Raw genomic sequence first — 24,971 nt, 5'->3', positions numbered from 1 at the left:
CAGTTTAATAGAACAAAGTGTTCTGGCATTGAGGGAGTACTTGAGTGGAGGCCCAATGTCCATCTGCTACCTTAATACTTACTGTATAAATATATGCACATAGATCTATTTCCCCATCGTCATATATAAATATATTTACATATGTACATGCCTGTATTTAGACCTCTATAAATGTCCTTTGCCTCCTGTGGGGGGAGGGCAGATGCTTAATCCTCCCTGAAGGCAATCACTGCCAGACTGCTGTCTCACCCCACCACAGGGGTGGGCCTGCTCCCTGCTGCTGGGGACAATGGATTACTTCTCCCTAAGGCTTGTGACCATTGCTTGGTTCCTGTAGTGGAGTTCACACCATACCGATTATGGTCTCTATCAGTTGAGGCAGGGAACAGATCAAACTGGCTCTGTGACATCCAAAATTAGGCTGCCATCCTAAATCTAGGATCCGCCCATCTTGTCACATGTATACCCCCAATCCCTCCTCTTCCTATCCTAGACCACCCCTTCTCACTGCTGTATAACCTATAGTGCAACCCCTTCCTGTGACTTATGTCTTTACCTGTAATTAGTGGGCTTGCATGCCCCCAAAAGGTATATAGGCCTGGGTTAGCAATAGAGAGCTCTCTCGCCCACTCACTCCCTCACTCTTCCCCCTCTCCTCTCCCGTCCTCTCTCCCTTGTTCCCTTTCCCCTTGTCCTCCTTCCCTTCCCCCTCTCTCCACGTGGACCACCAAGCGGGGCTGAGGTGAGCACTGCTACCATGTAATGTCTGACTGCATTATTGTACTATCTCTTCTATCGCTCATGCTCTCGATGACTTTAATATAATATTTATATATCTCAACCATACAATTGTACTTACTGAACCCGAGGTTAGTGGTGGGGGGCTGACTCCCCCCACCTCAAACTACAACCTCCTAGTTCTTTCTTCTATTTCCTTTTACTTTCCTCTTGCTCCATGATCATGTTCGCCTTCAGTAATTCCTGTTACATTGCCCTTGATCACACACTACCAGGCCACCTATACCCTCCTTGCACTGACGGCGCTTCTAAGCCTGAGACCTGGAGCAACCGCACGGTCCCTTTCCAGCTCTGACACTCACTAGAAATGGAATGTGGCCAAGGCCCTTCTCTTTTGTGAGCCTCAACTTCCTCCCCTCTCTCAAGCAGACCTAGGTGCTCCTGGTCACTATTGGGCTCCCTGCCCTGGGACCCAATGCCCAGGGCTCGGCTTGAGGCTCACCGGGCACGATGAAGTGGACCACAGCTCGGTGATTCCAGGAGAAGCCCAAAGGCCAGCACAGCTTGGGCTCAGGCGTCTGGGCATTCAGGATGTGTCTCCGGTGGTTGTGTGGGCCCCAGACCAGGCCTCGCAGGTTCCGGACCTCAAGTTCCTCCCTGCCAGCCGGATCGATGCCCTGCCAGCCTCGTGTAGACACATACTCAGAGAGCCGAACCAGGCGCTGGCCTTGTTCCAGCAGCTCAAGTTCCAGGAGGTAGCGGCCCCCCCGAAGGTGGTCCTGCCGCTTCTCCACGTTCACGATGCGCTGGAGCTGGTACCTCCTGTGGCGGAAGAGGGGTGGGATTGGAGTCATCTCCCTCCCCCACTTTTCCTTCACCATGGATGGCAGGGCTTCCTCACTGGCTAACCAGGGGGCCTTGGGTGAGATTTCAACCACTCCAGGATCCAATGTGACCATCTTTTACAATGTGCCCATTGGGCCTGATGATCTCTGATGTCTCTGACAGCTCTCAGAGCCTAAGTATTGGCAGTGAGTGGGAGGGCTCAGTGAAGCGGTACCTTGAGAAGTCGACCCTCGTTACTAAAATGTTCTGTTCAAATCAAAAGTTGATTGGTGGACACATCATCAGGCGTTCTGAAAATTCATTGCCATAGAGAGGATTCCAACTCATAGGCCAGCGCAGAATTAACCCGATGGGCTTCCCAGACTGTCAATCTCCATCGGAGTAGAAAGCCTGCTCTTTCTCTTGGGGAAGGCGGGAGGGTTGGGGCTGCTGGCTCTGCAGTTAGCGGCCCAGCATGTAACCCCCTACGCAGCCATCAGGGCTCCTTTCATGAGTCATTCAAAACCCAAAACCCAGCTCTCCACCCCCAGCTGATTCTGACTCACAGTGAGCCTGCGGGACAAGGTAGAACTGCCCTGTGGGTTTCTGAGATGGTAGCTCTTTATGGGAGTAGAAAGGCTCATCTTTCTCCTGTGGGGTGGTTTGGAACTGTTGGCTTTGCGGTTAACAGCCCACCCACTACCCCACCAAGGCTCCTCTTCATTAGTCATGAGGGAACTACAAATCCAAACCACCATGAAATACCACTTCACAATCGCCAGGGTAACCTTAATAAAAGAGACCACTAGATATGCTGTGAGGATCTGTCTGGAGAAACCGGAACCCTCGTGGGCTGGCAGTAATGGACAAGAGGGCCAGGCCACTTGGGGAACGGAACGAGTCTAGCAGTTCCTAAGAAGACTAGCCACAGAGTTCTTACATGGTCCAACAATTCCACTCCTCAGGATCTATCCCAGAGAAATGAAAACATACATTCACATAACCACCTGTACACAAATTATTCACCGTCACCCCCCCCCTGAAGAAAAGACCAATAAAACTGGTCTATTCACACAAGATGCGTGTCTTGTGCCGTAGAGTCACTTTCAGACTCCTGCCACCCTGCAGAGGAGCGGAACTGCCCCATCGCTGTCCAGGCTGCAACCCTTTGTCAGGTGCTTTCTCCCACAAGCAGCTCACATCCTGCCATCGAGGGGACGCTGACTCGCGGCCACCCCACAGGCCAAGGAAGAGCTGCCCCTGGGGAGCAGCGAGCCTCGTCTTTCTCCCAGGGGATGGTTGGTGGCTTCAAACTGCTGACGTCCTCATGAGCAGTCCATGGGTAGCCCCGCTGCCACCAGAGCAGCCCGTGGGTTCCAACTGCCTTGTCTTTGGGTTAGCAGCTGAGTGCTTGACTATCATGCCACCAGGGTCTTGAGCCTCCTCAGTGAAAGTATTCAGTATAAAAAAGTACTCAGACGTGCTACAACGTGGATGAACCCAGAAAATGCCGTGCCAAGTGGAAGACGTCACCCACAACAGACCCCGTGTCACAGGTCTCCACTGACATGAACTATTCAGAAAAGGCCAAGCCATGGAGACAGACAGGGGTGTCTAGGGGTACTGGAGAGGGAGGGAGGACACGGGGTGATGCTAATGGATATGAGGTTTCTTTTCAGGGAGACAAAAATGTTCCTGAATTAGAAAATGGTGATGGTTACTCGATTCTGTGAATCACTAAAAACCAGAGAATTGTATACTTTTAAGTGATGAATTTTACCTACTCAAAAAAACTGTTGCTTGGTTGAATAAGTAAAGAAAACAAAGACATAGTCACACCTCATGCCCTAAGCCTTCTAGCCCCCATCTAAAACTTTCATGTGTAGTTGTGTCTTGGCTTTGTCTGCTGTGTGTCTGCCTTGCTCCTTTCCCGGGGGAGAAACCTCAGAACCCTGCCCGATGATGGAACCAGGACCCCGGCCCAGGACCTCACTCCAGGTCAGCAGGTCCAAGGCACTTGGTCTTTTCAGGAGCCTGGGCTGGAGAGTCGAGGTCCAGCTATTTCTACGGTAAGCGGGGGTGGGGTGGGGGGCTGATGGCTGTGGTATGGCCCAGCCCCTGGCCCCAGGAGAACCCTTTACCTTACCCCCGGGTCCTCTGGTTGAGCTTCTTCAAGAAGACCCGTGTGACTTCGAGAGCCTCCTGCTCAGGAAGCAGCAGGTTGCCAGACGTGTTACAGTTCAGGTCAATCCAGTCGGTCCGCAGGGCTTGGAAGTCAAGGTTGCGGGCACTAAAGGTCTGGTCCCAGTTTACTACTGGGTCAAACACAGGCACGTATTCGAACACCTCGCTCATATCCAATTCCTCCTCCTCTTCTTCTTCCCCCTCTTCCTCTCCTTCCACTTGGGTTTCCTGGCCTGCGGCGGCCACTACCAACTCCTCCTCCCCGCCATGCCAATCCCTCCTGGGGACCTGAGGCTCCATCAGGTCTCCCCTCCTCTGCTCTGCAATGAAGGACTCCACTTGATTTAGCCACTGGGACTGTTCTAGGGTCTTCCTGGGGCCGTCCCCAGTGGGCCTGGCACTCTTAACTCGTAGCAGGCTCCCTGCCGGGCGCTCAGGGAGCCACGGATCACCAAGGTGAGAGTTCTGGCCAGGCCTGGGGCTGGGCTTTCTCGCTGCCGCCTTTGCTTGCTGGGCTGGGACGTCACTGGTCTTCACTGGGGAGGAAGCCGTGGAGTTCTGCCTGGCCAAGGGTACCAACAGGCTTTCCACGGGCTGAGCCAGGAGCCGCCGCAGGCTGCGGAGGTGATTGACATCCTGCCCAGGGGTTGAGGCAGGCAGCCTGCGGTTCCCCTTGTCACCACGAGCCGGAGTCTTCTCCAGGGCATCGCCATACTGTGCGTCTTCAAGGCCCTCTTCAGAACCTGCAAGGCCACACCAGGAATCACCACAAAGCCTCCCGTCAGGGGCTTCCTACCCTTCTCCCCACAGGAGAGGAGCCCGTGTGAGACACACCCCGTCGTTCCTGACGGTGCGGTGCGGGACCTTGGACAAATTCTCACTGCCAGCCAGTCGACTGAGACTCACTGCGACCCTCCAGGGCAAGGCAGAACTTCCCCTGTGGGTTCCCAAGACTGGAGAAAACCTGAGGGCTGGCGCTTTCAAATTGCTGACCTTGAGGTTGGCAGCCCTACGTAGAAGCAGTCCGCCACTAAGTAAGTAAGACCCCATGGGACTCAATCTCAATCGATCCCAGTTTCTTCCACTACACGAACAGGACAAGGATCCGTTTCCCCTAGGGTGATTGTGAGGGTTGAGTTATACACCGTTCATAAAGGGCTAGCAGATGCTGGTACAGGTAGGGGCCCAATAAATGACCCCACCTCTCCCTGCCCCTCAGTAAGGTGTGCTTGGAGAGGCTAGCAACCCAGGGCTCTCCTCCAGGGCTCCAAAGCACCCCCAGCCGACCAGTGTGCCGTTGGAAACAAAGACTTGGAAAAGGAGGCTGAGGATGGTCACACAACTCCCAGAACGTCACGTGTCACTCAACTGTGCCTGTAGAGACGATGAATTGCTGCTTATTCTCAACAGCAAACATAGCACGAGATTTAAGGGAAAAGGAACAGAGGGTCACGTGTTAGACATGCCTTGAGGTAGGAGGTACCACTCCTGACTCCCTGCATGTGGGGGTGGGGGTTTGGAGTGGAAGCTTCCCCAGGGAGAGCTGGCAGAGCCTGAGCTTCCCACAGAAGCAGGAGGTGCCCCCCCCCCCCCTGACTCCCCAGAGGTCCCAGTGGCCACTCTATACCTGGCTGCTCGGGCCCTTGGCTCTCAGGTTGGTCAATCTTGATGTACTCCTGAAAGCTGAACCTGCAGGAGGAAGGGAGGTGGAGACTAGAGTCAGTGGGGGGCAGGAGCCAGCTGTACAGATTGATGTCATAGACAGGGCGCACAGGCTACAGCATGCAGCCCAGCCCTATCGGGCTGGAGGGCCCAGCAGAGACCTGAGGCACACTGGAGCTAATGCCAAGGAAGGAGGCCGGGAGCGTGCGTGAGCTCAGCAGGGGATCCTGGGCTGCAGAGCATTTGTGTCGACCCAGGCAGCCCCCTGGTCCTGGCTGGGCCCCTTTCCCGTAAGCCTCGCCGGCATCACTCACCTGTCCTGGTAGTAGCTGCTTTCCTGGTAGAAGCATTTATTATGGGTCTCCATGTGGCTCAGGCGGGTGTAGTCATTGGGGTAAACAAAGGACAGATGGACCTGGGAGGAGGGAGAGCAACCAAAAGCATAAGAGGGCAGGGTCTTGGTAAGCAATCCCTAGCCGGAGTCTGATAGGGCTCCTAGATGCCTGCTGTGGGAGGGCAGGGTCCTGGCTCTGCATGACAAGCTACTAGGACCACCACGCCACAGCCTTTCCTGCCACCTCTCCTGTCTGGTTCACATCTCAGCGGTAGCCGGGACCATTCCCAGTCCCAATCCCTGCACCCCTCCTCCCCCCCTGGCTTGCTGTGGATGAACAGCTTCCCTTGGCCCCTTTAGACCCAGCTCGAGGTCCCTCTGGTGGCCAACTCTGCGTCTGGATTTCTACTGTTCACTCTGCCTCTTCGGTGTCTACCTAAAGGTTCTTCAAAGTGAAGCCCGCCTCCACAGTTGCTTTCCCCAGTGTCTTATCTATAAGGCTCATCAATACAGTTGATCAGCTAGTCCAGTGGTTCTTAACCTGCCTCATGCCGCGAACCTTTCATGCAGTTGCTCATGTTGTGGTGACCCTCAACCATAAAATTATTTTTGTTGCTACTTCATAACTGTAATTTTGCTACTGTTATGAATCGGGCAACCCCTGTGAAAGGGTCGGTTGACCCCCAAAGGGGTCGAGACCCACAGGTTGAGAACTGCTGCTCTAATTAGTTGCATGACCCCGGCTGGACCGGGCTGTGTGTCCCTGGCAGCAGAGAGCAGAAAACCTGGGGTCAGTCCCCTTGGCATCCCCCCCTGGCGTGGAGTTGGGAGAGGGAGGGGTAGGGTAGCCCTTAAGTAGGTGCTTGAGCTGGGGTGTTGCAAGGCAGTCCACTGGGATCAGAGGCAAGCAGGGGAGGGGTCCGAGTCCCCACCTCCCACTCAGGCACAGGCATCAAGCCCTTTCCCACTCCTGCCTCCCACCGCCCAGGCCCCAGACTTACAAAGCGGAGGCCCTGGTAGCGCTGCAGAGGGAGCCCATCCACCAGGTAGCTGGGCTTGTAGGGGCAGTCGGGCAGGACGTGGCGGAGATGGGACTTGGGGATCAGAGGCACTGAGGGCGGAAAGGGAAGACGATGAGGCTGAAGCGTCATGAAACGGAGATAGGGGTACCGTCGTGTGACAAGGCCTGCGGTCCTCGGCCCGAGCAGGACCCGTTTCTATTCACCAGTGGGGGCTGTGGCCAGAGCCCTGCCCGCCGTCCACTGGCTGCAGCTGCCCAACTGAGCTGCGGGAGCACTGGGAGCAGCTTTCTGGCACAGCACGGGGCACACAGCCCCCGGGGGCCCGCTCCTGGGCCTGGAAAGGGTTTCAGCGCCTTTGGTTGTTGCTATGGTTCCTAGATGCTGGGGACCAGACTCCAATTCCCAGTAGAACTGCCCCAGGGCTTTCTAGGCTCTCCCCTTCAGCAGAGCAGACCACAAGGTCGCAGCAGCTGTTAACCAGCCAGCTTAACCCTTGTGCTACCAGGGCTAACCTCACTAAAAGCCTCGAAAACAGCCAGGGGGCCACACAGCCCCGCAGCCTCCTGAAGTGCCAAGGACTTCCGCTGGTCACTGTGTCCCCCACACAGTTTTGGAAGTGCCAACACTTTCAAGAAGAATAAGGCCGGGAGGATAGTGAGGATGAGGATGAGGATGAGGAACATGTCCTGAAACGGACTGTGGTGACGACCGTACCCCTCTTCTCCATGCAGCAGAATGACCAGATGGCTGGGCGTGGGAATGACACGCCAATAAGACTGCTGGGGAAAACCAAACCAAAGCAAAAAAAAAAATACTGCTGCTGGGGAGGAAGAAGAAGAGGCACGCAGACCCGAGTAGCGCAGGGGGTTTGTTCTCTCACTGGATGGGAAGCTTCGGAAGCCACTGTGACATCTGTAGTCCAGGAGGGGCGCAGCGGGAGGGACTTCCAGGGTCTGGCTCTATTTTTTGTTCTGGTGCATGTGGAAGTTACATATTCTCTTTTCAACTTGAGTGAAGGGGTGGAGGCTAGCCTGTTAGGTCATAACCAATGAGGCCTGTGTGTGGGCGTGGCCTTCCCCTGACGATCCTGGGAGCTCACATCTTCTTACTGGAGGCAGGAGACATACTCTCTCTGTGAGACATTTCTGTTGACAGGCCACATGGAGCTACGCTGATGGAGACAAAGCCCTGGAGCTGGAGGAGCCACATGAAGACCCACGCCAGTGCTGAGATGCTTCCACCACCACTGGATCCACAAGACTTTCCACCCACTGGCCAGTCATCTTCCTGTGTCATTGCATGTGTTGCATGAGTCTGAAGAGAGCATCGGACATATTGGCCAATATAGGACTTAAGGACTTGATCTGGACTGAGCTGAGATGTTTTCTCACTACACAATTACTCTTTGATATAAAACTCTCTCTTACACACATATGAGTGTCTCTGGATTTGTTTCTCTAGTCTATCCTGACACAGTGCAGGTCATGCAAATGTTTCCTCTGTCGCCACCTGCACGATCATCCAATGGTCAGTTCATTTGGGGGTACTTTTCCATGTGCATTTTACCTGGCTTATCCCCTATTGTTGTAGAGTGGACCCTGACCTGTTAGGACCCTACAAGACAGAGCAGACATGCGCCACAGCGTTTCCCCGGCTGGATATCTTCATGGGAGCAGACGGCCACACCTTGCTCCCAAGGCATGGCCAGTGGGTTCACACTGCCCACCGTGTGGGTTAGCAGCTGAGCCACCAGGGACCCTCCTTTCACACTGATGCCTCTCCTGAGTCTGGTGATGCCCACCTCCCACATCCACCCGTGGACCTGGCACCGCACTGTCCCCAGACAGGGTAGTAGTGGCAAGGGGGCAGCCAGGGCCTTACCTTGAAAGAGGGAGTCGCGAGGGTCAGGCCTCAGCATGTCAGCAGGGGACTGCTCGTCCCTGGGTACAGAGTCTGGGGAGCCCGAGTGGCTGGCGGCTGTCTGTGGGATGTGGCCCACCTCATCCATCCTTAGGATTGTCTCATCTGGGTCCAGGGAGGAAGAAGAGGGAAGTGGTAAGACCCAGAGCCAGTCCCCCTCTTCTCTGAGGGGCAGGGGAAGACTGGGATAAGGTGCCTGTCGTCCAGTGAGGTCCATCTGGGATGCCCTCAGGACCTCTCCCCTCCAGCCCTGGCCCCCTGCTTTGTCCTTTCAGCGTCTTGTCGCCTGATGGCCCCTGAACCAGAGGGGTGGCCAGTTCACACCACCATTGCATGTAGACTAGAAGGACACGTCCTCTTCCGACTGCTTCCTGCTCGTCACAGATACTCCTGAGAGACAGAGCGAGGGATAAACCAAGCATGGCATAGCAACAGAAGACAGCCACGGAGCTGTCAGCTCTGCTACAACATGAGGGACCTGGGAGATATCACGCCGAGTCACCAGAGGACGAGTACCTATGGTGAGCTTTTCATAGCCTTAAAGGAAATGTCAACAACAGGCCATCCTGAGGAGGCCCGTTCATTACTGGCGACCTGCAGTGGGCGGGAAGGGGTGAGTCCATGTTCTGAGAGCAGGAAGTATCAGTGTCCTAAAGAGGAGTCCGCACCGATTCTGGCGGCATCCATGTCCTTGACATCGCTCAGTGGTACACCTGGGACTACTGAGCGGCCACCCTGAGCTATACATATATACACCACAATACAATTAATAAATATCTTGAATCAATGCGGCAGCTACTTAAAGAGCGCTCGCCACCTAATAAGCCAGATACTGTTCTGTAAGTATCTTACTAAATGCCAACCCATTGAATCTTCAAAACTAACAAAAGAGTTCTATACAGTTGTTCTTTCTATCTACAGCGGAAGAACCCAGGCATGGAGAAGCTCAGTAATTTGCCTCGTGTCGCAAACTATGTTTGTCGCTTGCTCCCTTGTAGATTCTGACTCAGAGTGACCCCACAGAACAGACTACAACTGCCCCCATGGGCTCTCAAGCCCACCCTCTTTACAGGCAGGTGCCCAGGTCTTCTCTTCTGCAGAGTGGCGGTTCAAACCACCAGCCTTTTGGCTTAAACATTAAGCCAGCAGGGCTTAAGGAGGGGGACTAATCTGAGTTTGAACCCAGGCAGTCGAGCTACAGAGTCCACACAAATCAGCCATGACTACCATGTGAAAAGGAACGCTGAGTTGCGAACAATAAGGTCAGCAGTTTGAATCCACTGGCCACCCAGCAGGACAAAGATGAGGCTGTCTGCTCCCATAAAGATCTAATGTCTCAGGAACTCCCAGGGGCAGTTCTACTCTGTCCTATAGTGTCGCTGAGTCAGAATTAACTTGATGGCAGTGAGCTTTGAGTTTGACCCCCAAGAAGGTTGCCTCCTGGCAGTCAAGGCAAATCTGTTTCCTCCCCCTCCTATTCTGCCCACCCACCCCTGGGGGAAAACTCCATTATCACCCCCCCCTTTTTTTAGGAGAACATTTATTTAGTCTCAAACGAACAAAGACCAGACAAAGGAGGGCTTGCTGATAGAGTTTTAACAGGACCAGGGACCACGGAGGTGAAGGACACCTGTCAGTCACCTCAGCCGCTGGTCTGAGGGCAGAGACTACTCACTCGTGAAGAGGGACAAGGCAGCTGAGTCGATGATGGTGAACTTGGCTCCAGGCTCATTCCGCCGCCACTGGAAGAGGAGAGAGGGTGGCTGTGAAGGGCTGGAGGCAGCTGGGTCTCCGGTAGGAAGAAATCAAGGGACGGGGGTGCACTCACTGCCACTTCCACGTGATCGGTGCCTTCGTCATTCTGCTTGTGCAGGACCTCGAAGTAGTACCTGCGGGCGGCTGACAGACTGGCAGGAGGACAAAGCAAGGTGTCTCCTGGGGTCTCTGGGGTCACCCCCTCTTCCACAGGGCCACCCATCAGCTCCCTCAGCCCTTCCTTGTGTGCTCAGAATCTCAGGAGCATGCCTGGACCCCCTGGGGTTGTTAGGACACCCACTCTGCCACTTCCTACAAAGTGACAGTCTTCTCATCGATGTGCGGGGACACGGGGAGGACTGACTTCACAGGATGATTGGGAGGGTCAAAGGAAACCATCACAGCTAACCCTCCAGAGGAGCTGCTATGTGCCAGCCGTTGTTCTAATGCTTTCTATATACTAACTCAGGCAAGGCGTGCTTAACAGCAGAACACCAAGGCCCAGACTGTTGGGTCATTTGCCCAAAGTCATCCAGGTCATGAGCTGTGGGGGTGGTATTTGTTCCAGGGAGTCCTGCTTGAGTCCATGCTGTTGACCATCATGTTGCCGGGCTGGCCACCAGGTGGCACTCTGAAGTTGGGCTGAGTCCTCTCTCCCGAGTGCGGACATTTTTCCAGCCACTGTGTGGGGAGGAAGGCCTGGGAGGATCTCTGGTTTACTAAGAGATCCTGCACTCACCAACAGCCTAGGCACTTCCAGGAGCCCAGCACCCACAGAGGTGGGCAATTCTGGGATGAAGTCAACAATTCTGGGATGGGAAGGGCGAGGACTGGGAGAGAGAGGGGGGACCTGATTTCCTGCTCCTAAGTGTCACAAAAGGCTTATTTGACCTTCCACAAAATCCCACCCCTCCCCTGACCTTCCACAAAATCCCACTCCTCCCCTTCCCCATCTATAGATGGAGGAAACCTGGGCCAGACTCCACCTGCCCAGAATGTACCGGTGGGGGCCCACAGAAGCACTGGAATAAGGAGGTTAGACAGGGGGGAGAAGGCAGCCGGATTCTCCGACTTGGATTTGACCTTGGTTTGAGCTATGTGCCCCCTACTTACCTCACTGGCTTCGAAATCTGACTCCTAAATTTTCCAAACTCTCCTGGGGCAGTCCACTCCTTTCCAGTCTAGAGGTGGGGATGGGGTGGTGGGGAGAGCGAGAGAAAAGGAGGAAGGAAAAGAGATGGGGGGGGAGAGGACAAGAGGGACAGAAAATAAAAGAATGAAAAGGGGTGACAAGGGGCTCATGCGAGGGGGAGCTGGCCCATCTCAGGAGGGCCCGGAGCCACCAGTGAACCCTCACTCAGCCACTGAGTGAACCCTCAGCACATGGGTGAGGGGCCCCAAAGAATCGGTGGTCTAGTCCCGGGATGGTCTAGTCTAGGGATGGATCTTTCTGGCATCTCCCCCGCAGTCTTTTACTCAGATGCTATACCTCTTCTGTACCTCGGTTTGTCCTTCTGCAAAAATGGACTGGGCAGGAGGAGGAGGGTGCTGCTTTGGGGCCCCTTCTATCCCAGGAGCCACACCAGAGCAGCTAGTGGCAATGAGAGCCTGCTGGCGGGACGCCCTGGCTCCCAGAAGCCCTTGCGGCGGAGCTGACCCTACCTTGCCGACACTGGCCAGCAGCTGAAGGCCCGCGACCTGGTCGTCGTGGCTCAGCCAGAATTCGGCATTGTCATCGGCGGCAATGGCAAACTGGACCTTCCCTGGGAGAGAGAGAGACAGGTGTCGGTGTGGAGGGTGGGTGACTTCTTAAAATGTCACCGTGGTTAAATTCTCTGAAGGGGGCTCAGTGCCTTGGCCTCCTGCCTGCCCGGGAGGCACAGCGAAGATGGGGCAGACTCAGACCGGGAGAGGGTCAGTTATTCCAGAAAAGATGTCACCAAGAGTCCACTGCCCTTCTTAACCCGGTGACCGACTAGGAGCAATGTGGAACCTACTCTTGGCTTGTTTCTCAAGGGCAGGCAGGGCTCTGGGGACCCGGCTGTTCTGGGGCAGGACGAGGTGGACGGGGCTTTAGGGCTGGCCTTACCATCGGTGAAGGGGTGCAGGTAGCCAAAGATGCGGAGGCCGTAGTTGGTCCATTTGGGGGACACAGCCAGCTTCCTCAGTGTTGTGCGGATCTGGGCCAGGGAAGGGGAAGGAAACTGTGATCGGGAAGAGGAGACTGGCCCACAGAAGGCTGGTAGGAGGACCAGGGATGGGGAAAGACAGGCGGGCTGGGTTGGAGAGTGGTCTCTGTCCAGGTGGCCTTGCCCAGCGTGCACCACGCACGGTGTTAGGTGGTAGCCCTGGGTGAACAGCACTGGGCACCACAGCGAGGGTCTCAGAGTGAGCTTGGCCGGGAAGCGGCAGGACTCCCTGTAGGGGAGGGGGGGCCAGGGAGGTGTTGTAGGCAGAAGAAGAGGGGAACCAAAGGTGAGGAGAAGATGAGTCAGTAAAGAAGGCAAGGATGAAGACTACAGGGGCCAATCCGAGAGACAGGAGGGGGTGGTGGGCAGTCACAGGGGTGATTGGGGGTTAGGGGGAGGCAGGCGGGGCAGGTACTCACATGAGGATACAGTGGGAAGTGGAGGTTCCTCCGGAGCTGCTGGATGGAGCTGCCACACCAATCTTCAAACACATGCAAGTTAGCATGACCCTGGAACTGTACAGGGCAGGGCAGGGCAGGGGCGGGGCAGGTGAAGCAGGGTATGCCCCCCCAAATGCCCATGAGGCTCCTCGATTGAGGAGCCGAGAGAACAGACAGATGCCCATGCTCAGGTCACGGCCCTCCTCGGGTCTCACTCCCCCCTAGGTCTCATCCCCACCCTTGGGAAACCCAGCTTCTTGGAGGTGGTTGGGTGGGAAGGCAATGATGCCCCACCTATGGGTTCCTCCCCCAGGGCTGGGCCTGTTTTTCTGAAGAGCCCCCACCCCACCCCCGCCACACACACACCCTCCCCATTCCGCTTCTGTCTGTCCATGCAGCAAAATGGCAGTCTGTTGTGCTTTCCAGCAGAGAGAGGTAACATCCACTACAGACCTGCCAAGTTGACGGCAGGGGACAGGACTGGGCGGAGCTGGGCTGGGGCTCCCCCCCAACTGCCCAAGGGCCCAATAAAGGAGAGCGCACAGCTGCCTGCCGATGAAACCCTATCTGCTCCCCGGGCTGAGAGGCAGCTGGGAGAGCACTGCAGGAGGTTTCTGGGGACCCCATCTGGCTGCCCCTGCAGAGCACGCTTCCCGCCCCACCCCCTCTCTGCCCTTTCCAGGGCTCGGAGCTCGCAGCCCCACTGGGTCAGGCCGGCCCCAGGACACCCACCCACACAGGTGCTGGGCTACCCAGGGAGCACCCTTGCCCCTGGCCAGGCTGTGGTGCTGTGAGGGACCAGAGGGAGCCTTGAGACCCGGAGAGAAGGGGCCCCTTCAGAAGAAAGGGAGGCAGGAGCCTGTGAGCCTGTGCATGTGTGCTCTGAGCGGTGAAAGGCAGGGCCTGGAGAGCGGAGGGGAAGCGGTGGTGATAGAGGCCCAGGTTCCTCTGAGAAAGAGGTTCAGGTTACCCTGACAGCCCCAGTCTCCCTCCCTGCCCCCTTCAGTTGGGGGAGGTGGGGCTCAATGTATTCTGTGCCAGCAGGCCCTGCCCTGCTCTCTCCCCAAGCACATCAGATAGGAAGCCAGGGCTGCCCAGAGGAGCACGGGACAGGGGTGGAAGGGACACCCAGACAGAAGGCAGTGGCCCAAGGTCTTCAGCAAAAGGTCTGGAGGATGGGAGGGGGGTCAGATGGTGGGAAGGGAGAGCTCAGGATGAATGGCAAGGATCTGAGGGGTGTGTGTCCCAGGCTCCAGGAAACACGACTGTACAGCTGGAACCAGAAAAGACACAGGAGGGTCTGTCAGTCCTGACACACTTCAATGACTTGGCACCTTGGGAGCACACTGGCCGGTCCACGCTCACTCGCTGCTCGGAATGCAGGCCCTTGGGAAGCAGCCATGCTGCTCTGGGACCATGAGTTGGGGGCCAGGGTCGGGGGGGAGGGAATGCGGGCTGGGGCGGTGGGGGCGGCTGGGTGAAGGTTTCGTGGAGAGAAAGAATGGGGACATTGTATTCCTACTGGGGAAATTCCTTCAATTTGGTTTACAAGACGGGGCCTTCTCCTGGAATAGCCTCCTCGGTGCCCCCTCCCTGGAAGACTTTCAGGGCAGTGTGCCCAGCTCCCGCCCGCTAGCCATGGTCCAGAGGGAAGCAAGCATACTACCAGAGCAGTTTGTAAGCTTGGCCAGGAGGCCAGAAGTTACTGGGGTTGGGGGTTGAGGGGGAGGTACACACACACAACGGGCAAGGGAAGAGCTGGGCTAACTTCCTCGCCCCTTCCTGCCATTGCTTTCTTTGCTTAGCAATGGTCGCCTGAGGCCCTGTGGGGAACAGGGTGCATGAGACAGAGAGTGCAAAAAGAGAGCACCCCTCTCCCGTGGCATCTGGACCCTTACCCAGCATGAAGCTAGTCCTTGAACCGTGCTTCCCACAGCCCCAAGGAGTGCCAACTTCCTCCCCTTGGCCTGACCAGTGACACCACCGGTGACACCACCAGGGCTGGCATTGTTCCAATTTGAGGGCACTCCATATCTGTACCTGTCAGGGGCACAGGTCTCTGGCCCATTCGCCCGGACAACTCTCACCGTTGTCTAGTCGGGACTAAGCCCAGGCAAGGACACAGCGCACATCTGTGGCACTGCTGGATTTGAACTCCCAGTTAAGAACGGAGGAGAAAAGACCTACTGGGACCCTGTCACGTTTGACATTTGGATATGGAGGCAGGAGAGGTCAACCGATTACCCAAGGACATGTAAGAATGGACCTGTGGGGCGGTGGAGGTGGACAGGAGCACAGGGAAAGGGCAGAACTATCCGCGCTGTGCCTGGGCCAGGCCTGCAGCGGAGCATCCTCACAGGCTCTCAGGCCCTCTCTCCACGGGGTCCTCATACTCCCTCCCGAGCTGACGCTGATAAGACACAGACCTGCTCGCAACTGCCCAAGGCTCCCACAGCCTTCAACGCCAAACCTGCCCCCGGCACACGGAGGTCTGGCTTCCCAGCCTCCCCTCGCACCACACCTGTCCTCCACCCACACCAGGTTTGCCACCAGCAAACAATGCCGTTCTCTTTCCTCAGTTTCTCCACGCCTCGACACCTACCGGCGGGATTCGAAAAGCTCGTGAAGAAATGGGATGACAGGTTCGTGGAATTATCCCCCACACTTTTTGAAGCCCCCTGTACTACTTCCTGAATGGAAGGCCCTTTCTGTTCTCCCTCCGCACATGGCAAAAGCCTGCTCATCCTTCCAGGCTCCTCCCGGATGGTTTCTCCCCCTGGGAGTGCTCCCCCAGCCCCGACATGGTTCGCTCCCTTTCTGGGCAGGACTGGACATAGTAAGGATCAAATGAACAATGCTTAGAGAAAGGAGGGCTGGGACATGTTAAGCAGCGAGTGTCTGGTGCGTGCCAGCCCTATGGTTACAGATGAAAGAGATGTGGTCCTCAAAGGACAAGGACTAAGCAAGCCAGTGTGTTGCCTGCACCAGGAGCCACCCCAGAGGTGTGAGTTACAGGAGGGGGTGAAGGAGTGACTGGCTCTATCTCTAGGAGAGGTTGGGAGGGATCGCAGCATGCAAGCCCACAGTGGTCCTGCCCTATACAGAGCAGGCTGCTCAGCTGATCAGACTACCACCCATGGCTGATGGTTCAACTCGGGGGCCAGTGAGACCTCACCTTGGCAGAGAAGCATGCAAATCGGGACCACGTGAGCTCAAACTTAGCAGGTGGATCAGGGCACAGGTTCCTACAGACCAGCTTCCTACCCCAAGCATCCAAGTACTTCATCTACTTTTTTTTAAAAACAGTCTTATGGGTACTTAATCCACACATCACACAATTCAGGAGTTTGATCCTATTGAGAAGAACTGTACAATCACTACCACAATCAATTTCAGAACATCCCCGCACCCCACGATTAAATCGCCTTTAAAATGAGTTGTGTCACGATGAGAAATACAACTTTCCTCTAGTTCCTAAATGTTTCCTCCCGCTCCCACTACCATGACTCGAATTCTACCTTGCAAATCTGGCTAGACCAGAGGATGTACGCCGGTACAGATAGGAACTGAAAATACAGGGAATCCAGGGCGGATGAGCCCTACAGGACCAGTGGTGTGAGTGGTGAAACAGGGAGGATAAAGGGAGAATGGGTAGGAAAGAGGGAACCGATTACAAGGAACTATATGTGACCTCCTCCCTGGGGGACAGACAACCGAAAAGTGGGTGAAGGGAGACGTCGGACAGGGCAAGATATGACAAAACACCAATTTATAAACTATCAAGGGCTCATGAGGGAGGGGAAAAATGAGGACCTAATGTCGGGGGTTTAAGTGGAGAGAAAATGTTTTGAGAATGATGTACAAATGCGCTTTACACAATTGATGTGTGTATGGATTGCGATAACAGTTGTATGAGCCCCTAATATAATGTTAAAAAAAAAAAGAGTTGTGTCACCATTTCCCCTCCCACCTTCCTTGCTGACTAACCCAGATCCCCTCCTCCCCCTCCCCACAGTACTTCATCTGCTCTCAAGGAGCCCTGGAGCATAGTGGGCTACATCTTGGGTTGTTAACAGCAAAGCCAGTGGTTCAAACCCACCAGCAAGGGGGGGGGGGCGCGGGGGAGGCTGCTTGCTCCCATCCAGATTTACCGCCTTGGAAACCACAGGGAGCAGTTCTGCTCTGACCTCCAGAGTCGCTATGACGCAGGGTTGACTCGATGGTAGGAGTAGCTTCGGGTTCTGGGTTTTTGTTTCGAATCTACTCGGCGCCCTGAGGACACCTGTTATTCAGGGAATCCCCCCAGGAGAGTCAAAAGCTTGAGAATGGACACATCGATCCCCATCCTGATGCTCTGCCAGCACCTGCACTGAGGTGCTACACACAGCCCACTGAGGCACCATGCTGAAGGTGCAGACTAGATGGTTTGTGGTTCTGAAGAAAGCACACAGTAGGTCCACAGCGGCACTGCTCACTGCAACCACAAAACCACAACTATCCAACTGCCCACCAGCTGGTGAGAGGCTAACACGGGGTGTGCACGCTGCCGAACGCTACTCAGCAATCAGAAGGAAGCCAGCCCCGCTACAGCATACAGCACGGACGGACCTCGGAAACATGACGTCAAGCGGAAGGAGCCAATCACAAAGGACTCCCAAACCCAATGCCCCCGATTCCGACTCAGCACCGTCCTACCAATGCTTTCCAAGACGATGTATCTTTGTGGCACAGACTGCCTCCTCTTTCTCCTGAGGAGCAGCTGGGGGGTGAACAGTTGACCTTCCGGGTAGCAGCTCAATGCCTTACCCACAGTGCCACCCTGATGTACTGAACTGTTGGTACTGTATTACATTTCCAGAATAGGCAAGCTGTGGGGATGGAGGGCAGATCCGCAGCCGCCCAGAGATGGGGCGCGAAGTGCCTGTTAGTGGGTGCAGGGTAATACAAATGTGCTAAAACGGGTGGTGGCTCAGCTCTGTGGACTCACTGAAAGGCACGTCAATCTACCTGGTGAAACACTAGAAAAAGGAACGTCCGATTTGTGTTGCCCCCGGTCGGCAAGAGAGCGACATTGCCTGACCAAAGCCCACGGGAATCCCCCGCCCAGACCCTGGCTTGCTCAGATTTTGTCTCTGCTGAATGCCCTCCTTGAGATTATTTTGGTTTTCTGTGGAAAGCATCCTGGACAGCGGACACGGTCATCTGGTCAAGAGGTGGGCACACTGATCAGAACATGAAGTGTTGGATTTGTTCGTTATTGTCTTGTGAAGTGGGATGATATTAATACGTTTTTGAGAGCACCCCCCTGTCTAATCCAATCAGTCTCTCTCTCTCTCTCTCTGACACCCTCAATACGATGCCAGCTGCTGATGGGGTATTAAGAGCGACTTCCGGCCCGTGAACTCCTGAGCTGCCAGTCAAGGGCTGTGACAGAACAGCTTCTCCGAGTCGGTGCTTACTCACCTTTCAGCGCTACATACTAGCCATGTGGCCTTGAGCGAGGAAGTTAAGCTGCTTAAGCTTTTTCTTGCAAAATGGGGACAACAGTACAACCTGACCTCTGGGATATGCTCAATCAATGAAACACGAGGGTAAGTCACAAAGTACTGTGATGGGCTTCAGTTCATCCACGTGCTGTTTACTCCAAACCAGCGTGGTCACATACGTATCAGCAATCAGTGGGTGGATGCACACAGGGTCTCTCGGTAATACACCTGTCTGGGTTTTGTTGGCAGGCCTTTGAAAAACAAAAGCTACAACCAAAACAGTGGTTTCTGAGAGAATCTACTGGGCCAGTTCAATTCAAGAGCGGTCTGCCCAGAAGGCTATAGCGACTGCTTTTTGGGGTTCCCAAGGGGTTATCTTGATCGTTTCTTGTAGGACACAAGATAGTCATGGGGGCATATTGGGAAGATGTTTAGAGAAAATTAAAAGCTGCACTGGTGAGGAAAATTCTACGGGATTTTTTTCCCATCAGGACAATGCACGTGGTCATTCCTCAATGGTGGCAAGGGCTGAGCTAGGAGGATTTTGTTGGAAAACTTCACCCCATCCACCCAAATCCCTGTTCTTGCTCCTTCCGCTCCTTTTTGTTCCCAAAGCCTCACAGGACATTCAACAGGAAGACAACTGAGGACGCAAAGACTGCTGTTTTGACCTTGTTCTGAATCCAAGAGCACAGACTTCTTCAGGGAAGGGTTAGAGCGATGGAAACGCGGCCTTCAGCAGTGGACAGAGCCCTAAGCCTTGCTGTCACGTGGGGTGCATTGGAAAGTGGATTCATGCAGATGCAATTATGTTAAAAATGTAACACTTGGTCATCTGATCTCCTCTTTGATCCCTTTTAAATTTGTTCTAGTTGTTAATATTTTCTGCTTCCCTTTCGACTGAGGTTTTAAACTATTTTACTCTTTTGTTCTTGTTAGTTTTTGTTAAATGCTTTTCTGTATATGAAATCCAGGATAGGTAAATCTAGAGAGAGCGCAACTGTATTACTGGTCACGCGGGGGTGTGGCAGGGAGGGTTGGGGGAAATGGGGAGCTCATAACATTGAGTGCAAGAACAAAAAAAATCTTCTAAAACTGATTGTGGTGCTGTTTGTACAACTCTTTCTGGTGTGATTGAACTATTGAGTTGTATGACTGACCTATTGAATTGTATTTGTGAATTATATGCCAATAAAACTGTTTGGGGAACCCAGAACAAAAAAATCATATCAATGTGAATGAGGGGGAGTGCGGGGTGGAGATACAAAGCCCATCTGTAGACAATTGGACATCCCCTCACAGAAGAGTCACAACGAAGAGACGAGCCAGTCAGGGTGCAGTACAGCACTGATGAAACGTACAACTTTCCTCTAGTTCTTTAATGCTTCCTCCCCCACCCCACATGATCCTAATTCTACCTACCAAATTCTACCTTACCTTACAAATCCGGCTAGACCAGAGCATGTACATGGGTACAGATAAGACCTGGAAACACAGGAAATCCAGGACAGCTAACCCCCTCCGGTCCAAAAATGAGAGTAGCAATACCAAGAGGGTAAGGGTAGGGTGGGGGGAGAAAGGTGAGACTGATCACAATGATCTACATATAACCCCCTCCCAGGGAAACAGACAACAGAAACGTAGATGAAGGGAGACATTGGACAGTGCAAGACATGAAATCATAATTTATAAATTATCAAGGTCTTGTGAGGGGGGAGGGGGAGGGAGGGGGAGGGAGAGAAAAAAGAAGAGCTGATACCAAGGGCTCAAGTAGAAAGAACATGTTTGAAAATTTGATGGCCACAAATGTACAAATGGGCTTGACACAATGGATGGATGGATGGATTGTAATAAGAGCTGTATGAGCCCCCAGTAAAATGATTTTTCCAAAAAGACTGGGGGCAAAAGAAGTGCAGAGATCTAGTGGGAGGGCATGTTGAGAAACAACAGCTTCACATTTTGATATTTTTGTTTAATGAAGGTTTCTGTGCAGACATGGACAAAGACGGTGAACTGGCCGATTCCAGTGGGCCACGCAAAATCGTTTCTGCTCACCGGCCTCAGGCCTCAAGACACTGAGCTGTGGGCATGCCGTAGCATCTGAGACCCAATTTAAGACTTCTATCCCCAGTGCACGCTGCTGCTAGGGAACCTTGGCATCAGCACCTACTCAACACAATCTGGAGTCTTTCTCCAGAAGAAAAAGACCCCGTCCAAGTTATCTAGCCTCTGTAACAAAGGATCTCGAGATGCTTAGGATGCTTTTGTTTGCATCTTCCTCTAAAGTTCCCTAAAATAATTTCCTACTCTCTGTCCCATCCAACGACACATGGCACTGGCTCACTCTGATGTCACCAGAAGTCACCAGACTTCTTTAAAGGGTTGAAGGGAGGTTGCTACTTTGAGGACTTTGGGGTGCTTGACCCAAGCCAGAGTCTTTAATAGTCTCACAGGTATACACACATTGGACATTGGAGGGAAGGAGGGGAAAAAATGAGGAGCTGAGATACCAAGGGCTCCAGTAGAAAGAAAATGCTTTGAAAATGATAATGGCAGCATATGTACAAATGTGCTTAGCACAATGGATGGATGGATGAAAGGATGGATTGTGATAAGAGCTGTATGAGCCCCCAATAAAGTGATTTTTTTAAAAAGCTGGACATTGAGTAAGGAAGACCTTATTGACATTGAATAAGGAAGATGAATCGAGATGCTTGCATTATGGTGCTGGTGAAGAATATTTAAAGTGCCATGGACTGCCGAAGAGCAAACAGATGTCTTGGAATAAGTACAGACAGAATGCTCCTTTGAGGCAAGGACAGGGAGACTTCGTCTCATGTACTCTGGACATGGTGTCAGGGAAAACCGGTCTCTGGAGAAGGACATCACAATTGGTGAAGCAGAGGGGCAGCGGAAGAGACCAGAGGGACTGACTCAGTAGCTGCAACTGTGGGCTCAAACACAGGGACCGTTGTGAGGATGGGACAGGATGGGCCGTACTTCCTTCTGCTGTGTGTAAGGGCGCTGTGGGTCGGCACGGATTCAATGCCACCTAACCACCACAACAGTGCATGCCCCACAGAACACTTGCTTTCACAGAATGCTAGGGGTGGTTTCTTGGGGGGGTAGTGGTGCAGGGAAGCAATTCAGTAGTCAGAGCTGGCTGAGTGGTTCCACGGGTTTCTGTGGGCTTCATTCGACACTGCGTCTCCAAGAAGATGATGTAGTATAGTTTCCTCCACTTGTCTTTTTATCAAACAACCACTTTTCCCCGGGATAGTTTGCAGGACTTACTGGCCCCAGAAAGGCCATTTAGGAAAGTCTAGCTCTAAGAATGGGGATCCGTGCAGCCACAACAAGTTCTCTAACCTTCCCAAGCCTTGCTTCTGCCACTCATAAAACGCAAACAAGGGCGTGAACTTACAGGGTTATAAATCATGCCGAGATTTGAGTCTGACATGAGATGATGTATGTAATAAAGTTGGTCTTCTTTAAAGGAAAAAAGTTCAATGAGTCTCGAACCCTTCCTTGGTGGTAAAAACTTTTGGAAGTAACAGCTAGAGAAAAAAATTATTCTGTGACGTCTGGAATTATCTGTCAGAAACAAACAAATCCCCCCCTCCCACTTTTTAACCCTTTCAAAGAACCCGGTACAGAGTCCCTTACCTCTGAGAGCCAGGGAACAGGCTGGTTCCACTTCAAGTAGCTGCTGTTACTGCTCCTTCCTCGGTCAGCTTCCTGGTCCTAGAGGAAGAATGCAGAAGTGAAGGAGGGCATGAAGGGAACTGGGGACGAGCACAGGGTTCAGCACCTGTCCTGGGGGAAGAGTCAGGAGGCACTAGGTGCCTGAGTATACTTCCTGAAGACTTTTATCAATGTGCATATCTGAGGCTCTGAAACGTTCCTGAATTCCCCGCATCTTTCCCATGTGAAGAAAAGAAACATCTTTTCTAATTAGAGTAGGACCCCCTCCCCTTACCCATGCAGACTCACAGGCCAGTTTGGTTCTGGTCCCACCACATATATTGTTCTATGCCCAGAGGTCTCCTAAGGGTTCCACACTACACTGGACCCCAATTCCCCTAAATTCTACCAAGAGCTGGTCCTTTCTCTCTGGGGACCACTGGCCCCAGAAATACTCCAGGGAGAATACTCCATTACAAATCTCTACAAATCTCTGCTATGAGTAGAGAGGAGAGTCAGCCTGCCTCATCATCGCTGACTCTTAGCAGCGATGGATCTGACATCACCACCTATGGGCCCAGGCCTCACACCAGCAAGAGGTAGGACATGCTGGCTCAGTCTCCAGCCTTCGGCTGCTGTCTGCGACGGCGGCCACATACCCGGAGAAGGTCGAGCTGGGCATCTTCAACACCAAGACAAAGGCAGAAAGAAGACAGCAGTCCGAGTGTTTTGAGGAGAGCCCAGTAGACCCCTCTGCTCCCTCAGTTAGAAACCCCACGCTACCAGACGAGGGTTTCAGGGGCTGGTTCCTCTTCCTCTTCTGCTCATCGAAAAGTGGAGGTTTCCTCAAAGGCCGTGGGACCTGTGTTAACGTGCTGACCACATACCTTGAGGCTCAGCTTCTGCGAGCGGTAGAACTGGAGATGGGGGTCCACGGCTGGGATGTTTCTATTGGATAGCGCTTTGGCCAGTTCTCTCCAGCTGCTATACCCTAGGGAAAGGACCGGAGGATGGAGAGTCACTGTAACCTGAAGAGCTCATTACCTGTCAGCAGAGCACCTTGGTTCTGCCATCCGTGCTCAGAGAGGGGTGAAAACGTGGGGGCAGTTACCAACTGGGCCAAGGTCATTTGGGCAGGAAGAGAACATGGGTGCAGCACATCCTACTAAAAGTTGTCGCCTCCCCTATGTCAGCGGAGGAGCCCTGGTGGGGCTCCAGGAAGCACGTGACTGCTCACAGAAAGGGCGGGGATTCAGAGCCAGAAAGCCCCTTCATGGGAGACCAGGTCTGGCAGTCTGTTTCTAGTTTAGGAACTGAAATAGGGCCCCTTCTACTGTCACATGCAGTCGTTCACTGTGAGGGAGATCAACTCAACAGCACACCCAGAGCCAGGGCAAACGGACCCTTCTTCTCCTTTGTTGACGATCTGCTCCCCCCACTCCCTTGCCCCGCCAGAGGCCAATTTCTCCCAAAGGCAGCAGAGGAGAAACAGATGTGAAATGCATGTGTCAAGTCCATTCATAAACCACCGAAGAGGAAAGACTGGAGGCCCGGCTATTCCTGGACTGATCTCGAGGCTGTGTTTGACTGATGATGTCTGCACCCTGAAGGCTCCGCTTCACACATCAGGGAAGGAAAAAAGCCAAATCTCACTCCGGTGAGTGTAGAGAGAGCACAGGAGAGGCTTGGGGTGCACCCGGACAGTGGCCAATCTCTCCACTCACTAGAGCTCAGTGCCCTGCCAAAGAGGATGCCTGGCCAAGTCAACTGAGGGTGGCCATGAAATGGAATCACAGACTGGCGGGAGCTTTCAGGATGACTTAGTCCTAAAAGAACAAACCCCCCGACAGAGGGGCCACAGGGAAGGGGTGAGTCAACCAGGGTGCAGTAAAGATGAAACACACAATATTCCTCTGGTTCCCTGAGGCTTCCTCACCCCCAACTCTCATAACCCCAGTGGTGCCTCTCAACTCAGACCAGACTGGAGCATGTACACAGGTATAGATAAAGGGATGGGGGTTCATGACACACAGAGTATCTAGTAGTGGTAATAGTGAGACCAAAAGGGTAGGAGGAAGTAGGGGAGGGAAAGGAGGAACCAATCGCAATGATCGACACATAACCATACACCCCTCTCCAGGGGGGGAGAACCACAGAAAACATGGGGGAAGGAAGACAGTGGCCGGTGTGAGATAGGAAAATAATAACAATTTGTAATTTATCAAGGGGTTATGGGGGCGGGGTAGAGGGGGCAAAAAGAGAAGCTTATATCAAGCGCTCAATAGAAAGTAACTGTCTAGAAAACAATGAAGGCAACATATGTACAAACTCACCTGATGCAATCGATGTGTGGATTGTAACAGAGCTGTAAGAGTCCCTAATAAAATGATCTCTTAATTAAAAAATAAAAAAAAAGAAGAAGATGACCAAGTCCTTAGGTTACAAACGAGGGAAATGGGAGCAGCCCATTAAAGCACTTATTTAGGGTCACCTCGACACACAGCGAGAAAGCTAACCCTAGGACCCGAGTGCTCAGACACATCTCCATGGGGCTATACTACTTATTCTTCATCTACTTCAGCAAGAAGCCTCCACAAGTGCCTGCTTTACTGACACAATCACTGAAGACAAACGGGTGCATAAGCAAATGTGGTGAAGAGAGCTAATGGTGCCCGGTTATCAGAAGATACAGCGTCTGGGGTCTTAAAGGCTTGAAGATAAAAGAGTGGCCA

General features: G+C 53.5%; 1 protein-coding gene across 1 annotated transcript in view; it reads right to left on the bottom strand.

Moving 5' to 3' along the window:
- B4GALNT3 (beta-1,4-N-acetyl-galactosaminyltransferase 3) overlaps nucleotides 1-24,971 on the bottom strand; it is a 36,018-nt gene that overhangs the window by 7,026 nt on the left and 4,021 nt on the right. Inside the window, exons 2-15 of the mRNA XM_013006577.2 lie at nucleotides 23,127-23,230; nucleotides 22,222-22,299; nucleotides 13,049-13,144; nucleotides 12,530-12,620; nucleotides 12,103-12,203; nucleotides 11,554-11,621; nucleotides 10,514-10,592; nucleotides 10,361-10,427; nucleotides 8,647-8,790; nucleotides 6,745-6,854; nucleotides 5,724-5,824; nucleotides 5,375-5,436; nucleotides 3,710-4,490; nucleotides 1,241-1,560 (exon numbers count right to left, since the gene is read on the bottom strand). Of these exons, the coding sequence (XP_012862031.1) occupies nucleotides 1,241-1,560; nucleotides 3,710-4,490; nucleotides 5,375-5,436; nucleotides 5,724-5,824; nucleotides 6,745-6,854; nucleotides 8,647-8,790; nucleotides 10,361-10,427; nucleotides 10,514-10,592; nucleotides 11,554-11,621; nucleotides 12,103-12,203; nucleotides 12,530-12,620; nucleotides 13,049-13,144; nucleotides 22,222-22,299; nucleotides 23,127-23,230 (2,202 nt within the window). The remainder of the gene's footprint in view (nucleotides 1-1,240; nucleotides 1,561-3,709; nucleotides 4,491-5,374; nucleotides 5,437-5,723; nucleotides 5,825-6,744; nucleotides 6,855-8,646; nucleotides 8,791-10,360; nucleotides 10,428-10,513; nucleotides 10,593-11,553; nucleotides 11,622-12,102; nucleotides 12,204-12,529; nucleotides 12,621-13,048; nucleotides 13,145-22,221; nucleotides 22,300-23,126; nucleotides 23,231-24,971) is intronic.

This window comes from Echinops telfairi, unplaced genomic scaffold (assembly GCF_000313985.2).
Source record: "Echinops telfairi isolate 266 unplaced genomic scaffold, ASM31398v2 ScPeMD7_6273;HRSCAF=7185, whole genome shotgun sequence".
Taxonomy (NCBI): Eukaryota; Metazoa; Chordata; class Mammalia; order Afrosoricida; family Tenrecidae; genus Echinops; species Echinops telfairi.
The sequence above is the reverse complement of the archived record's forward strand: the minus strand, read 5'-3'. Positions and strand labels throughout refer to the sequence as shown.